This window comes from Pan paniscus, chromosome 9 (genome assembly GCF_029289425.2).
Source record: "Pan paniscus chromosome 9, NHGRI_mPanPan1-v2.0_pri, whole genome shotgun sequence".
Lineage (NCBI taxonomy): Eukaryota > Metazoa > Chordata > Mammalia > Primates > Hominidae > Pan > Pan paniscus.
The window spans coordinates 57,858,556-57,874,519 of NC_073258.2; the positions used below are offsets into that span (position 1 = coordinate 57,858,556).

At 38.0% G+C, this 15,964-nt stretch overlaps 2 protein-coding genes across 2 annotated transcripts; both read left to right on the forward strand.

The window, feature by feature from the left end:
- Positions 1-476: 476 nt before the first annotated feature.
- LOC100972529 (olfactory receptor 9G1) lies at positions 477-5,272 on the forward strand. Its single transcript, XM_057299048.2, has 2 exons — positions 477-570; positions 1,752-5,272. Exon 2 carries the CDS (start codon positions 1,770-1,772, stop codon positions 2,685-2,687), a length of 918 nt encoding a protein of 305 aa, XP_057155031.2. The 5' UTR covers positions 477-570; positions 1,752-1,769; the 3' UTR covers positions 2,688-5,272.
- An 8,045-nt stretch (positions 5,273-13,317) lies between these two features.
- On the forward strand, positions 13,318-14,235 carry LOC100972201 (olfactory receptor 9G9). Its single transcript, XM_003806807.3, has one exon. It carries the CDS (start codon positions 13,318-13,320, stop codon positions 14,233-14,235), a length of 918 nt encoding a protein of 305 aa, XP_003806855.1.
- The last annotated feature ends 1,729 nt before the right edge of the window (positions 14,236-15,964 follow it).

Sequence of the window (15,964 nt, forward strand, 5' to 3'; positions counted from 1 at the left end):
AACATTGGAGCTGGGAGAAACTAGTCATGTTCTAGATGCATTTCGAAGGTAGAATCTAGGAGATGTTGCTAATTAATAAGCGACAGAGTGTAAGAAAGAGAGTAGTCAAGAATAATATAAAACGACTCTCCCTAACATGGAATAATGCCATTTACTGCAGTGGAGAAGACTGAATGAGGATCAGGTTAGGGAGGATTGTTAGTAAAATTTTTTTCTTAATGATAACACTTAAGCAAATAATATAGCTCTTAGAATACAATGATAAAACAGTATTCCCTGTGAACTCAATTTTCTTAAGATGCCCAGGAGACATTAGGGAAGAAATATTAATTGGGCATTGGAATCCATGAGTCTCACTTCAGGGAGGAGGAATAGTCAGGGGAGGTAACACTGGAGTCATGTGCATATGGAAGCATTTAAAGTCATCAGATTGGATGAGATTACCAGAAACTGATGGCAGATGGAGAAGACCAGCGGTTCAAGCGCTAATTCTGGGGACACTCCAAAATTCAAGTCTGTTCTGTAGCACTGATACACATGCAGCAAGAGAAGTAGAAGCAAACCAGACAGGTATGACAACCTGAAAACCAAGTAAAGATTTTCCAGCAGAGAAGGAGTGAGAAACTATGACAAATGCTGCAGGTAGATCTAATCAGAAGAGAACTTCATCATTTGGTTTAATCATGTGAGATCATTGCAACTTGAATGGAGTAGAGGTAGCAAAAGCTCAAGTGGAACAATCTTATATTGTTCTATATTTACTCAGAAATAACACTGTTTACTAACATTGATGTTTATTAATGCTAATATTGAGAGTTGAGTGTGAACTGAGTGTTTTTCCTAGGTCCCAAGAGGAAGATCATACAAATACAAATCATGTACACTTGAATTTTAACTTATTTACCTACAAAATGACTTAGGTTAATGAGAAGTTAGTCTGTCAAGAATTGTCTTTACAGTGTAAGACAGATGTATGCTAGATATATTTCTCTCTACCCATTTCAATAGAACATTTGTAGTTCTATATGAAGAGAATCCTGAAGAGAGTGGGTAGATTTTCAAGTCATCATAAGAAATACTGTAGTATACATAAATTACATTTAAAACTGGTGTTTCAATTATTGTTATTATTGTGTTCATTATAGAATATGTGTAAAATATAGTAAATACTGTGTACTTCGTAATTTCATCATTGTATATCATTCTTCTGTACACATTTTCCCCAAAACATTGTATCTATTCTCTTTTCCCTTTATACTTTTCTTAGTATTTTCTTAGGCCTATATATAATATTATGAGATATGAATTTATAATGCTTTCATAATGTTTCAATGCATAGAAACACTCGAGGAAAAATACTTTATTCTTTTTAAACTATATTTAAAAGAGGGATGCCCAGTATTTTAAAGACAAACAAGTGATAATTAAAAATAGAAATGTACACATTTAGCAAAAGAGAAAATTGACAAAAGGAAGAGGATCAAAGTAAAAGAAAAATAGCAATTATAAGTACATATTTTCTTCACTTGAACAGTCATTTCTAAAGGAAAAACATAATTAAACAACTTAAGAAATTTAGAATTGAATACATAATTGCAAAGCCTGATTGTTGCAAAATGAAGACTTTCTAAAACAAATAATTAGATTGTTGGTTCTAGACTTCACGAATCACTGCAAATGTGATCTTATGTAGCATAATTCTACATATTCATGACAGCAATGCAAACTGAGCTCATTTTCTTTCCTCGTAGGTGAGATTCCTTACAGCCATGCAGAGGAGCAATCACACAGTGACTGAGTTCATCCTACTGGGCTTCACCACTGACCCAGGGATGCAGCTGGGCCTCTTCGTGGTGTTCCTGGGCATGTACTCTCTCACTGTGGTAGGAAATATCACCCTCATCGTGTTGATCTGTAATGACTCCCGCCTCCACACACCCATGTATTTTTTCATTGGAAATCTGTCGTTTCTGGATCTCTGGTATTCTTCTGTCTATACCCCAAAGATCCTAGTGACCTGCATCTCTGAAGACAAAAGCATCTCCTTTGCTGGCTGCCTGTGTCAGTTCTTCTTCTCTGCAGGGCTGGCCTATAGTGAGTGCTACCTGCTGGCTGCCATGGCTTATGACCGCTACGTGGCCATCTCCAAGCCCCTGCTTTATGCTCAGGCCATGTCCATAAAGCTGTGTGCATTGCTGGTAGCAGTCTCATATTGTGGTGGCTTTATTAACTCTTCAATCATCACCAAGAAAACGTTTTCCTTTAACTTCTGCCGTGAAAACATCATTGATGATTTTTTCTGTGATTTGCTTCCCTTGGTGGAGCTGGCCTGTGGCGAGAAGGGCGGCTATAATATTCTGATGTACTTCCTGCTGGCCTCCAATGTCATCTGCCCCGCGGTGCTCATCCTGGCCTCCTACCTCTTTATCATCACCAGTGTCTTGAGGATCTCCTCCTCCAAGGGCCACCTCAAAGCCTTCTCCACATGCTCCTCCCACCTGACCTCTGTCACTTTATACTACGGCTCCATTCTCTATATCTACGCTCTCCCCAGATCTAGCTATTCTTTTGATACAGACAAAATAGTTTCTACATTTTACACTGTTGTATTCCCCATGTTGAATCCCATGATCTACAGCCTAAGGAATAAGGATGTGAAAGAGGCTCTGAAAAAACTCCTCCCATAAATCAAGATTATCTCCACCAGAGGAGAAACAAAGACGACCTTAGATGGAGTGTTTTGTATTTCAAACAGAGTTACCATTGTGCTTTATCATGATCAGTCCCCTTCTTGACATGTGATAGTTATAGACATGTACAATAAGAAAATTAGGAAAATTTAGGAGGAAAACATCTGAATATATAAGAATTTGAATTGAATTTCTTATCTCTCTTATTAAAAACAAACATAAACCTTAAGCCCAAAACCTCTCCTATACCTTCATAAAGTGAGGAACAGCCTACCTCATTAGCCTAAGATTTGGCTAACTGATACATATAGAAGAGTATCTATATAGTTCCTAGAACTAGGAAGAATTGTGCTCAATTTTTAATATTTTCCTATGTTTCCAGTTCCTATGTAACTGGATGACATTCATCACTTTCCATTCCCTGAACAGAATATCTTAAACATTGTTCTACATGCTTTCCCCCCGGCAAGAAGAATTAGCACAAAGATCCAGAGACACCCAAGAAATAACTCAGTACAAATGAGACCCAGAAAGGCATGACCTTGCTATGCCTCTTACATAAGTTTCTTGATTAAGAAAAAATTCATCAAGATGCCATACATGTGATTTTTGTAATTCACTGTATAACTCCCAGAGCTCCTCTTTATTTTACAGGGGTGAACTTACAAGGACTTTTACATTCAAATTGTGACCGTCTGGGCATCAAAGGGCAATTATCATCATTTAAAAAAATAACTATTATTTTGGCTAAGTGAAACAATTTCAAAAATAAAAGTCTATGAGTACACATTGATCAACAGATATTTTATTTTTATTATTTAATAGATATTTTATAGAGAGAACATGTATGTACAGGTGTGATTCAACAAAAGGATATTTCACTTAGCATAATGTCTTCTAGGTTTATTCACGTTGTTGCAGGTGACAGAATTACATTTCTTGTAAGGCTGATTAGTATTCCATTGTGTACTATATGCCACTTTTTCTTTTATCGATTTATCTGTTGATGGGCACTTATGTTGTTTCTAAATGTTAGCTATTGTGAATAATACTGCAATGAACATGAAAGCACAGATATCTCCTCAACATACCTATATCAATTCCTGTAAGCATCTACCCAGAAGTGGAATTGTTAGATCATATGGTAATTCTATTTTTAGTTTTTGGAGAGACCTCTATATTGTTTTTCAAAATGGCTGTGCTAATGTACATTCCCATCAGTGGAGTATAAGAGTTCCCTTTACTCCACATCCTGGCCAATGCTTGATAACTTTCATCTTTTTGATAATGACCATTGTAATATAATGCATAATGTATAATATACGAAGTGATGTTTCATTATGATAAGTGAAATAAGCCAGGCACAGAAGAAAACATATTGCATCAACCCACTTATGAGTGGGTTCTAAAAGTTAGAACTCCTACAAGTAGAGAGTACAATGGTAGTTGCCAGTGACTGGGGCAGGGTGGGTGGAGAATGGAGAAGTGTTGATCAAAGGGTACAAAGTTTCATGTAGACAGGAGGAATAAGTTTTGGTGAACTATTGCAGGACAAGGTGACTACAGTTAACAGTAATGTATTGTGTATTTCAAAATCATTTAAAAAGTGGATCTTACATGTTCTCATCACAAAGCAGTGGTAAGTATATGAGGTGATGGACATAATAATTAGTCCAAGATGTTCAATCTGCAATGTATACATGTACTGAAGCATTGTCTTTTACCCCATACATGTATAAAATTATGATTTATCAATATGAATAAAATTTAAAAAACAAAAAGATGAATATGACAAGTGGCATTTAATTTTGATTAGTTTTTCAATGTAAGACAGTACTAATGTAATTTATGTTTATAAACACAAATACTTCCTTATTTGAATTGGTATAAGCAGTAAAGAAAGAAAACGCAAGAAACTGAATTAGGCAACTAGGCCCAGAAAATGTAGGAGTTTCACACAGAGTAGAAAGATTAAATTCACATTGGCAATCATGGACACTAACACAGTAAGTGGGTGCAAGGAATAAAATCAATACAGGTTGTAACACAGAGTAATGCAGCCGAAGCAGAGTTCAACAGTATAATTCTAAGATGCCCGACTTAGGCAATGTTCTGAAAAGGAACAGTATTTATGCCAACTCAGTCTTCTGGTTTTCTAAAATATGTGTTCTATTTCCCACTAATGATATTAAAATTCCTATAAAATACATTCTTTTGAAGTAATCTTAACTGACTCAATTATTATATTACAGTGGCAGTAAATCAATTATGTTATGTTGCCCGACTGAAACCAGGAAACACATCATTCCAGAGGGAAGCATCAATTACAGAAAGCAAAACTGATGTGACTCATCTATTTTTAAAACACCGTGGTATCACAAACCCTGACATGTAACTATAGAAGAAAGTCTCAAACTACTTGAGGACTTCTATTCTAATATTTTTAGGGGAGGCTCCCAAAATTCATTCTTCAAATAAGAATAAGAATATGTCCATATGTTATAAACGTGGCTGGCCTATGTACATATTCACATTATTTGATGCTGGAAGTTAGCTCTAGAATCATGTCTAAGAAATATTACAGAGACCTTAGTGAAAAGATAAAGTACGGCTAATAATAATCTTAGGAAGACATAAAAATAAATAAGAACATAAAATATAATTAAGCATGTGGCATTGATGATTTATAACATAATTTAGAAATAAGTTTTAGTGTAAATTTAGCAGTAAGTTTTCCACTCACTTTTGGAAATGTTTCATCTGCAACTTATAGATTTGAAGAATTCAGAAAAATCTTTCATATTAATTTGAAATTAAAATACAAATTCCTAAGGGAATTTGATACTGAATTCAAAAATGAAGTTTAAATTCTTGAGGTAAAGTGGTTTGTAAGATTTTTCCTCTAGATATATAAGTTTTAATAAATAAAACATTTCTAAAAGTACAAAAGTGTATGGACTCTTCCTTACAAAAAAAACTCTTAAACTTAATGTTCTTTGAAAAATGCACAGCTCTTAGTGGTTGCATTAGTCTGGATTCTTCAGAGAAGTAGAACTAATAGAATGTGTGCAAATTTTGTGTGCATGTGTGTATGTGTGTGTTTGTGTATACATATAAGGCATATATATATGGCACATATGTGTGTGTATATATGTGTGTGTGTGTGTGCGTGTGTATACACACACAGAGAGATTAATTTTGAAGCCTGTCAAGTCTAAATCTGCAGTGTGGCCAAGGATACTTGAGACCAAGGAGAGCTGTTGGTGCACTTCCAGGCTGGCAGCTTAGAGGCCAAGGAGGTCAATGGTGCAGATTAAATCCCGGAGCAGAGTGCCAGAGAATTCCCTCTTGCTTAGGGAAGTCCATTTTTCTTCTTCTTTTTTTCTATTTTGGCCATTAACTGATTGGTTTTCTTATTTAAAATTCCCTTGTTAGTAGTTTTTCAACATGTTATACTGAAGGTTTTCTCAGCGTGCATCTCCCACTTGGAAAGAGTAAATAGTGCAGAGACATACTCTGAGCTTTTTTCCAAGAAGCAACACAGGAACTTAACAGAAAAAATGAAAGAAACTACAGACCCTTTAAAAGAAGTGGTGGCTGCAGCCTACACCATGAGCCAGGTGGAAAACTGTGAGTCTTCAGCACGAGGGTGGCAGGAACTGCAACAGGTGTATACACTCCCACTGGGGATCCTGGAAATCCAGGCCACGGAGGAAGGCCCTAACCCTACCCAGCACTGGAGCTGACATACTGAGCGGTGAGGAGTATATGAGAAGGAACAGCATCAGGACATGCTTTGCATGCCCTCCCAGTCACCAGTGGGGATGGGGGAAGCCATTCCTGATCCTATGGCACAGAGGACTTTGCAGAAGTCAGCCAGCTAACTCACATGGCACTCACTGGTTAAGAGAAGCTCCCAACTGAGATTTGTGATATAATCCTGAGTGGGGATAAAACTCCTTGTCCAGAACTGAGGCAGAAGTAGAAAGTTTGCTAAAGCCTTGGGCACAGGAGCTGGGTGTCCCTGCTTCATGGGACGAATGGGTAGGACATGGCTTGAAATCCAGGGTTTGTCTCCCTCAGGAAGGTAAATGGCCTGGGGTCATTTTGAGTTCTGAGCACAGGCTGCCTGTAAACCAGGTAGCTGCTGCAGATGGAGTACTGCAGGTGTCAGGCCTGTCTTGCCACATGTGTGGGAGCTGGGTGGGGCTTACTGCTGCCTGCTACTCCCCACTCCCCATGTGGACTCTTCCATTCAGCAGAAGCAGCTGTACTCCTCACTGAAGCATCACCCTAGTGGCCATGGAACTGCCATCCAATCCTCATTGGGGTGGCTGCTTGTGCCCATACATGGGCAGCCAGAGTGCAGACTTGCCCAACCCAGCCCTCATACAGCTTTGCCTTCTAACCAACCTCGTAACCGAACACAAAGAACAGAGGCTTTTGGGAGCTCTATGGCCATGCCCATTGCCTGAAAGACCAGAGTACCTTCTCTGGGTAACATAAGGCAAGCACAATTCCCACTGCTATCACTGCAGCTGGTGCACAACCTCCTATGTGGAGGCCAATCAACACAGTACATTATGGCATCTGCAGGCAGAGCAACACAGTACCCAGGAAGGATAAAACTTTTGTGTAACCTCAGCTATCAATATTGCCTGCATCACCCTGGCTAACCAGGAGGTCTTCCATCTGCCCATGTGACCTGTTCATTTTTACCACAACTTTCTGAGAAAGCCAACACACTAAGGCTATTTATAACCAAGTGAATCTTACAGAGTCTACATCACTTCCCTACCACCCCATCAGATCTTGTGCTGATACCTGCTATTGGGAGACTTGAAGGCTGGTAACATTGCTGGATCACTTGTAGACATTCCCCAGGACCAGCCTGGAGTTCTGGGGAATCTTAGGGATTCTGGGGATCCCAATCTTGGGAGCTCTGGGGAATCACTTGCAGACATTCCCTAGAGCACCCCCACTGGGTGTCTAAACCCAGAGAAGAAGCAGAATTCACAGTAGTCTGTCCCTGAGGGACTCCTACTTTTAGGGAAACAGGAAGTACACTACCTCAAGAGAGTACCCTGTGAGACAAAAGAATCCAGATGGCAGGCCTTGGGTCTCAGACTTTCTACTTGTGATAAATTTCAGCAGAGGGACGAGTGCAGTGCTTGGCTCAGTGGGGAAAGTCTGTAGCTCTACCTCAACAGTCAGGCAGCCCCGGTGCTTGTGAAGGGTCTGGAGAAGGATACCTCTTCTCCCTCTCACCTACCATTGTGGACACAGTTGGGGCTTCTCCCAAAGGAGCTCTGTGTGGGTGCACCTGTAGCATTTCTGGAACACTTCAGAGTAATTTCATCCCCACAGGAGGAGTGCCCTCCAGGTCAGACTTGACTGAGAGGTAGAGTCACAATCCCTCTCCACATGCAACATCAGCATTCCTGCAGATGAAAAGAGGTGCTGGTCTGATCTGAATAACTGGAACAATAGGTACAGTGTGTGACTCATGTGACTGGGAAGTGGATCAATTTCCTGCTGGCCTGATAGGGGAGCTAAGGTGGCTTCCTCTCTACCCTCTCTAAAGACCTCACTGCGTTACACTGATGGCTCCCCCAGCTGCCTCTGTCAAAGCTGGGACCTCTCCCTATCATTGGTTATTGCATTTACTCCCACACTTAACTATAGCTGGTTTTTACCCATGAAAACCTCCTGCTGGCCTGAAGCCTGAACTGTTTGATCCAGTGAATAAAATACTGGGGGAATAAATAAAGTGCATATTACTGGGGAACAAGATAAGCTTCATGAGACCTCTGCCATTCTATCTCCACAGGAGACAGTGCACCTGCTCACACACTGAGAACATTGCTACTACAATCAGCATCTGAGAAAGCCACTATGCAAAGACTCTCTATAACCAAGGAAATTATGGAATCTTCAACCCTTAAAACTTTCAGAGCTGAACTAAATTGCAATAAACTATAAACCGTAAAGTCACATCCTCAAGGGGTAAAAAAAACTTTAAAAAAAAACACAGTCAAATCAAAAATAAATTTAAAAATAATTTGAAGAAATAGTCTACTCAAATGAGAAGAAACCAGAAAAATAATTCTGATAATGTGAAAAAACAGGGTTCTATAACACTTGCAAAAATCACACAAGCTCTCTAGCAATGGATCCAAATCAAGATGAAATTTTTGACATACCAGATAAAGAATCCAAAATGTTGATTATTAAGCTACTCAAGGATATACAAGAGAAAGGTGAAAGCCAGCATAAAGAAATTTTTTAAACAATTAAGGATACAAATGAAAAATTTTCTAAACAGGTGGATAATTTCGAAGAAAAAAAATCAGAACTGTTGGAAATGAAAGACCTATTTAAGGAATTACAAAATGCAGCAGAAATTTTTAACAATAGACTAGACAGAGTAGAAAGAAGAATTTCAGAACTTGAAGACAAGGATTTGAATTAACCCAGTCAGACAAAACTAAAAAAACAAGAACAAAAAGAAATCAAAAAGTCTCTAAGAAATACGAGATTATATAAAACATCCAAATCTAAAAATAATTTGTGTTCCTGAGTGAGAAGGAAAGGCAAGAAGTTTGGAAAATTTACTTAAGGGAATAATGGAGGAAAATTTCCCTGGCCTTGCAAGAGATTTAGACATCCAAATACAAGAAGTTCAAAGAACTCGTTGGGGATTCATTGCAAAATGGTCATCAAGGCACATTGTCATCATGCTATCTAAAATCAACAAAAAGGAATGAATTCTACCGTGGTGAGAAAAAAGCATCAAGTAACCTATGAAACAAACCTATCGGACTAACAGCAGACTTCTCACTAGAAACCTTATATGCCAGAAGAGATTGGGGTCCTATCTATAGCCTCCATAAAAAGAATAATAGTCAGCCAAGAATTTTTTTTATTCAGCAAAACTAAGTTTCATAAATGACAGAGAAGTCTTTCTCAGATAAACAAAGGCTGAGGAAATTTGTCACTGCTAGACTAGAAATGCTAAAAGGATTTCTAAATCTTGAAACAAAAGGTTGATATGCACCTGAATAGAACGTCTTAAAAGCATAAAATTCACAGGCCCTTTAAAACAGTAACACAATAAAGAAAACAAAGTCACTAGATAGCAATCAACATGATAACTGGAACAGTACCTCACATCTCAATATTAATACTGAATAGCCAGGCTCAGTGGCTCAATGCCTGTAATCCCAGCACTTTGGGAGGCCGAGGCGGGTGGATCACGAGGTCAAGAGATCAAGACCATCCTGGCCAACATGGTGAAACCCCATCTTTATTAAAAATATAACAATTAGCTGAGTGTGGTGGCGGGTGCCTGTAGTCCCAGCTACTCAGGAGACTGAGGCAGGAGAATGGCTTGAACCCGGGAGGCAGAGGTTGCAGTGAGCCAAGATCATGCCATTGCACTCCAGCTTGGGCGACAGAGTGAGATGCCATCTCAAAAAAAAAAAAAAAAAAAAATATATATATATATATATATATACACACACACACACACACACACACACACACACACACACTGAATGTGAATATAGAATGGCAGAATAAATTTTAAAAAATCACAAACCAAATATCTGCTGTTACTTTTAAACATGATCAAATTCCTGAATCATCATTAGAGTGAGAGAACATTAGAATCAGAAGATGTTGTGTCCAGCAGTTTTCAAATTTTTCTTCAGGAAACCCCCTTTGGAGTTCCGCTGGATCCATGTTTTCAAAGATTTTGCATCATCCAAAAACATTGTTCCTATTTTGTATGAGGTAATAAATTTGAAATAAACAGCCCACATCGCCACAGTATAAAACTACAAATCAATAGTATTTAACATTAAAATGATACATGTTTTCCATCAAATGCAGATGGAAAGACCATTTTCTAGTGAAGGGAAAAGAAAAGAAGTTAAACTAATGAGATGTAATATGAGCAGAACCACAAGAGGACAATGAAGTAGGAAAGGGACATAAGAATTTCAGGGAAGTGGATTGCAATATGGTAATCAGGGAACATCTTTAGGAGGTAATAATAGAAGCCATTAAGAACTGAGAAATGTGAGGGAACTGGCTATATAGACTTCTAAGGGGAAGAGCATTGCAACAATGGGTGGAACTAAGACAAAGCATTGATCATTCCATGTTTATTCTAAAAATTGAAAGGCAGATAGCATGCCTGGAATGGATTGAACAGAGCAAAAAGACTAGGAGATAGGAACAAACAGGTAATGAGGGCACAAGCACAGAGATCTTGCACATCTTTGTAAGGAACTTGAATTTTACTCTGAATAAGTGGAAAAGCCATTGGACTTCTTAGAACAGAAAACTAACATGATCTAACTGGCATTTTAACAGGACCATTCTGCCATATGGAAAAACTCAAGTGGGATAAGAATAGAAGCAGGAAGACCAATTAGAGGCTAATCATGGCCTCATATATAGAGTGAAAACATTGGAGCTGGGAAAAACTAGTCTGGTTCTAGGTATATTTCAAAGAATCAAGGAGATATTGCTAATTAAAAAGCACAGTGTGAAAACAAGAGAATGGTGAAGAATAACATAAAATGACTGTTCCTAACAAGGAATAATGCCATTTACTGCAGTGGAGAAGACTGAATGAGGATAGGGTTAAAAGGATTATTAATAAAAATTTCTTTGTACTGACAACACATAAGTAAATAATGTAGCTTTTAGAATACAATGACAAAACAGTATTCCCTGTGAACTCAATTTTCTGGAGATGCCCAGGAGACATTACAAAATATATATATATATTAATTAGACATTTGAATCCATGAGTCTCACTTCAGGGAAGAGGCATAGTTAGGGGAGGTAACATTGGAGTCATGTGCATATAGAAGCATTTAAAGTCATGAGATTGGATGAGATTACCAGAAACTGATGGCAGATGGAGAAGACAAGAGTTTCAATCGCTGATTCTGGGGGCACTCCAAAATTCAAAAGTCGGTTCTGTAGCGCTGAGACACATGCAGCAAGAGAAGTGGAAGCAAACCAGACAGGTGTGACAACCTGAAAACCAAGTAAAGATTTTCCAGCAGAGAAGGAGTGAGAAACTATGACAAATGCTGCAGGGAGATCTAATCAGATGAGAACTTCATCATTGGGTTTAGCCATGTGAGATCACTGAAACCTGAGTGAGGTAGAGGCAGCAAAATCTCAAGTGGAACAATCTTATATTGTTCTATGTTTACTCAGAAATAACACTGTTTGTTGATATTGATATTTATTAATGCTAATATTGAAAGTTGAGTGTGAACTGAGTGTTTTTCCTAGGTCCCAAGAGGATGAGCATACAAATAAATATCATGTACACTTGAATTTTAATTTATTTACCTACAAAATGACTTAGGTTAATGAGAAGTTAGTGTGTCAAGAATTGTCTTTACAGTGTAAGACAGATGTACATTTGCTAGATATATTTCTCTCAACCCATTTCTCTAGTAACATTTGTAGTTCTGTATGAAGAGAATCTCGAAGAGAGTGGGTGGACTGATACTGTACTATACATAAATTACATTTAAAATTGGTGTTTAAGTTATTATTATTGTATTTATTGTAAAATATATGTATAATATAGTAAATACTGTGTACTTTGTAATTTCATCATTGCATATCGTTCTTCTGTACATATTTTCCCCATAACTTTGTATCTATTCTCTTTTTCTCTATTCTCCAATGACATTGGAGGCCAGCAGGAAGTACATCAGAATTTTATAGCCACCCTTCTCGCCACACGCCAGCTTCACCAAGGGAAGTAAATCACAGAAAAAGTCATCAATGATGTTTTCACGGCAGAAGTTAAAGGAAAACATTTTCTTGGTGATGATTGAAGAGTTAATAAAACCACCACAATATGAGACTGCTACCAGCAATGCACACAGCTTTATGGACATGGCCCGAGCATAAAGCAGGGGCTTGGAGATGGCCACGTAGCGGTCATAAGCCATGGCAGCCAGTAAGCAGCACTCACTATAGGCCAGCCCTGCAGAGAAGAAGAACTGACACAGGCAGCCAGCAAAGGAGATGCTTTTGTCTTCAGAGATGCAGGTCACTAGGATCTTTTATTCTCTATTACACTTCCCTTAGTATATTCTTAGGCCTATATATAATATCATGAGATATGAATTTATAATGCTTTCATAATGTTTCAATGCATAGAAGCACTCAAGAAAAAATACTTTATTCTTTTTAAACTATATTTAAAAGAGGGATGCCCAGTATTTTAAAGACAAACAAGTGATATTTAAAAATAGAAATTTACACATTTAGCAAAAGAGAAAATTGACAAGAAGAAGGGGATCAAAGTATAGGAAAAATAGAAATTATGAATACATCTTTTCTAAAGGAAAAGTCATTCCTAAAGGAAAAACATAATTAAACAACTTAAGAAATTTAGAATTGAATACATAATTGCAAAGTCTGTTGCAAAATGAAAACTTTCTAAAACAAACAATTAGATTGTTGGTTCTAGACTTCAAAGATTACTGCAAATGTGATCTTATGTAGCATAATTCTACATATTCATGACTGTGATTCAGACTGAGCTCACTTCCTTTCCCCATAGGTGAGATTCCTTACAGTCATGCAGAGGAGCAATCACACAGTGACTGAGTTCATCCTGCAGGGCTTCACCACAGACCCAGGGATGCAGCTGGTACTGTTCGTGGTGTTCCTGGGCATGTACTCTCTCACTGTGGTAGGAAACAGCACCCTCATCGTGTTGATCTGTAATGACTCCCGCCTACACACACCCATGTATTTTTTCACTGGAAATCTGTCGTTTCTGGATCTCTGGTATTCTTCTGTCTATACCCCAAAGATCCTAGTGACCTGCATCTCTGAAGACAAAAGCATCTCCTTTGCTGGCTGCCTGTGTCAGTTCTTCTTCTCTGCAGGGCTGGCCTATAGTGAGTGCTGCTTACTGGCTGCCATGGCTTATGACCGCTACGTGGCCATCTCCAAGCCCCTGCTTTATGCTCGGGCCACGTCCATAAAGCTGTGTGCATTGCTGGTAGCAGTCTCATATTGTGGTGGCTTTATTAACTCTTCAATCATCACCAAGAAAACGTTTTCCTTTAACTTCTGCCGTGAAAACATCATTGATGACTTTTTCTGTGATTTACTTCCCTTGGTGAAGCTGGCCTGTGGCGAGAAGGGTGGCTATAAAATTCTGATGTACTTCCTGCTGGCCTCCAATGTCATCTGCCCCGCGGTGCTCATCCTGGCCTCCTACCTCTTTATCATCACCAGTGTCTTGAGGATCTCCTCCTCCCAGGGCCGCCTCAAAGCCTTCTCCACATGCTCCTCCCACCTGACCTCTGTCACGTTATACTATGGCTCCATTCTCTACATCTATGCTCTCCCCAGATCTAGCTATTCTTTTGATATGGACAAAATAGTTTCTACATTTTATACTGCGGTACTCCCCATGTTGAATCCCATGATCTACAGCCTAAGGAATAAGGATGTGAAAGAGGCTCTGAAAAAACTTCTCCCATAAATCAAGATTATCTCCACCAGAGGAGAAACAAAGACTATTTTAGATGCAGTTTTTTGTATTTCAAACAGAGTTACCATTGTGCTTTATCACAATCAATCCTCCTCTTGACACATGACAGTTACAGACACGTACAATAAGAAAATTAGGAAAATTTAGAAGAAAAACTTCTGAATATATAAGAATTGAAGTGCATTTCCTATCTCTTTTATTAAAAGCAAACATAAAACTTAAGCCCAAAACCTCTCCTGTACCTTCATAAAGTGATGAACAGCCTACCTCATTAGCCTAAGATTTGCCTAACAGATATGTGTAGAATAGTATCTATGTTGTTCCTAGAACTAGGAAGAATTGTGGTCAGTCCAGTTTTAATATTTTCCTATGTTTAATAACTAGATGACATTCATCGCTTTCCATTCCCTTAACAGAATATCTTAAGGATTATTATACATTACTTTCCTCCCAAGAAGTATTAGCACAAAGATCTAGAGGCACCCAAGAAATAACTCAATACAAACGAGACCCAGAAAGGTATGATCTTGCTAAGTTGTATGTCTCTTATACACGTTTCTTGATTAAGAAAAAATTCATTAAGATCCTATATATATGATTTTTGTAATTCACTGTATAACTCTCAGAGCTCCTCTTTATTTTACAGGGGTGAACTTACAAGGACTTTTACATTAAAATTGTGACCTTCTGAGCATCAAAGGGCAATTATCGTCATTTAAAAAATAATAATAATTTTGGTGAAGTGAAACAATTAAAAAAATGAAAGTCTGTGAGCACGCATTGCTCAATAAATATTTTATTGTATTTATTTTTAATAGATATTTTATAGAGAGAATATGTACATACAGGGGTGATTCCACAAAAGGAATTTCACTTAGCATAATGTCTTCTAGGTTCATTCACGTTGTTGCAGGTGACAGAATTACATTTCTTGTAAGACTGAATAGTATTCCATTGTGTATTATATTCCACTTTTTTTCTTTGATTCATTTATCTGTTGATGGGCATTTAGGTTTTCTCTAAGTCTTAGCTATTGTGAATAATACTGCAATGAACAAGAGAGCACAGGTATCTCCTCAATATACTGATTTCAATTCCTTTAAGCATCTACCCAGAGGTGGAATTGTTGGATCATGTGGTAATTCGATTTTTCTATTTTTAGTTTTGGTAGAAACCTCTATACTGTTTTTCAAAATGGCTGTGCTAATTTACACTCCCATCAACAGTGTATAAGAGTTCTCTTTTCTCCACATCCTGGCCAATGCTTGTTAACTTTCATCTTTTTGATAATGATCATTCTAATATAATGTATATGAGGTGATATCTCATTGTAATAAGTGAAATAAGCCTGGCACAGAAGAAAACATCTGTGTCATCCCACTTATGTGTGAGATCTTAAAGTTAGAACTCCTACAAGTAGAGAGTACAATAGTAGTTATGAGTGACTGGGCAGGGTGGGTGGAGAAAGGAGAAATGTTGATCAGAGGGTACAAAGTTTCATGTAGGCAGGAGGAATAAGTTCTGGTGAACTACTGCAGAACAAGGTGACTACAGTTAATGGTAATGTATTGTGTATTTCAAAATTACTTAAAAATGGATCTTAAATGTTCTCATCACAAAGCAATGATAAGTGTATGAGGTGATGGACATAATAATTAGTCGGAGATGTTCAATTCGCACTGTATACATGTACCGAAGCATTGCATTTTACCCCATACAT

Coding starts and splice junctions, on each gene's coding strand:
- LOC100972529 (XM_057299048.2), top strand. CDS start 1,770: ATGCAGAGGAGCAATCACACAGTGACTGAGTTCATCCTACTGGGCTTC.
- LOC100972201 (XM_003806807.3), top strand. CDS start 13,318: ATGCAGAGGAGCAATCACACAGTGACTGAGTTCATCCTGCAGGGCTTC.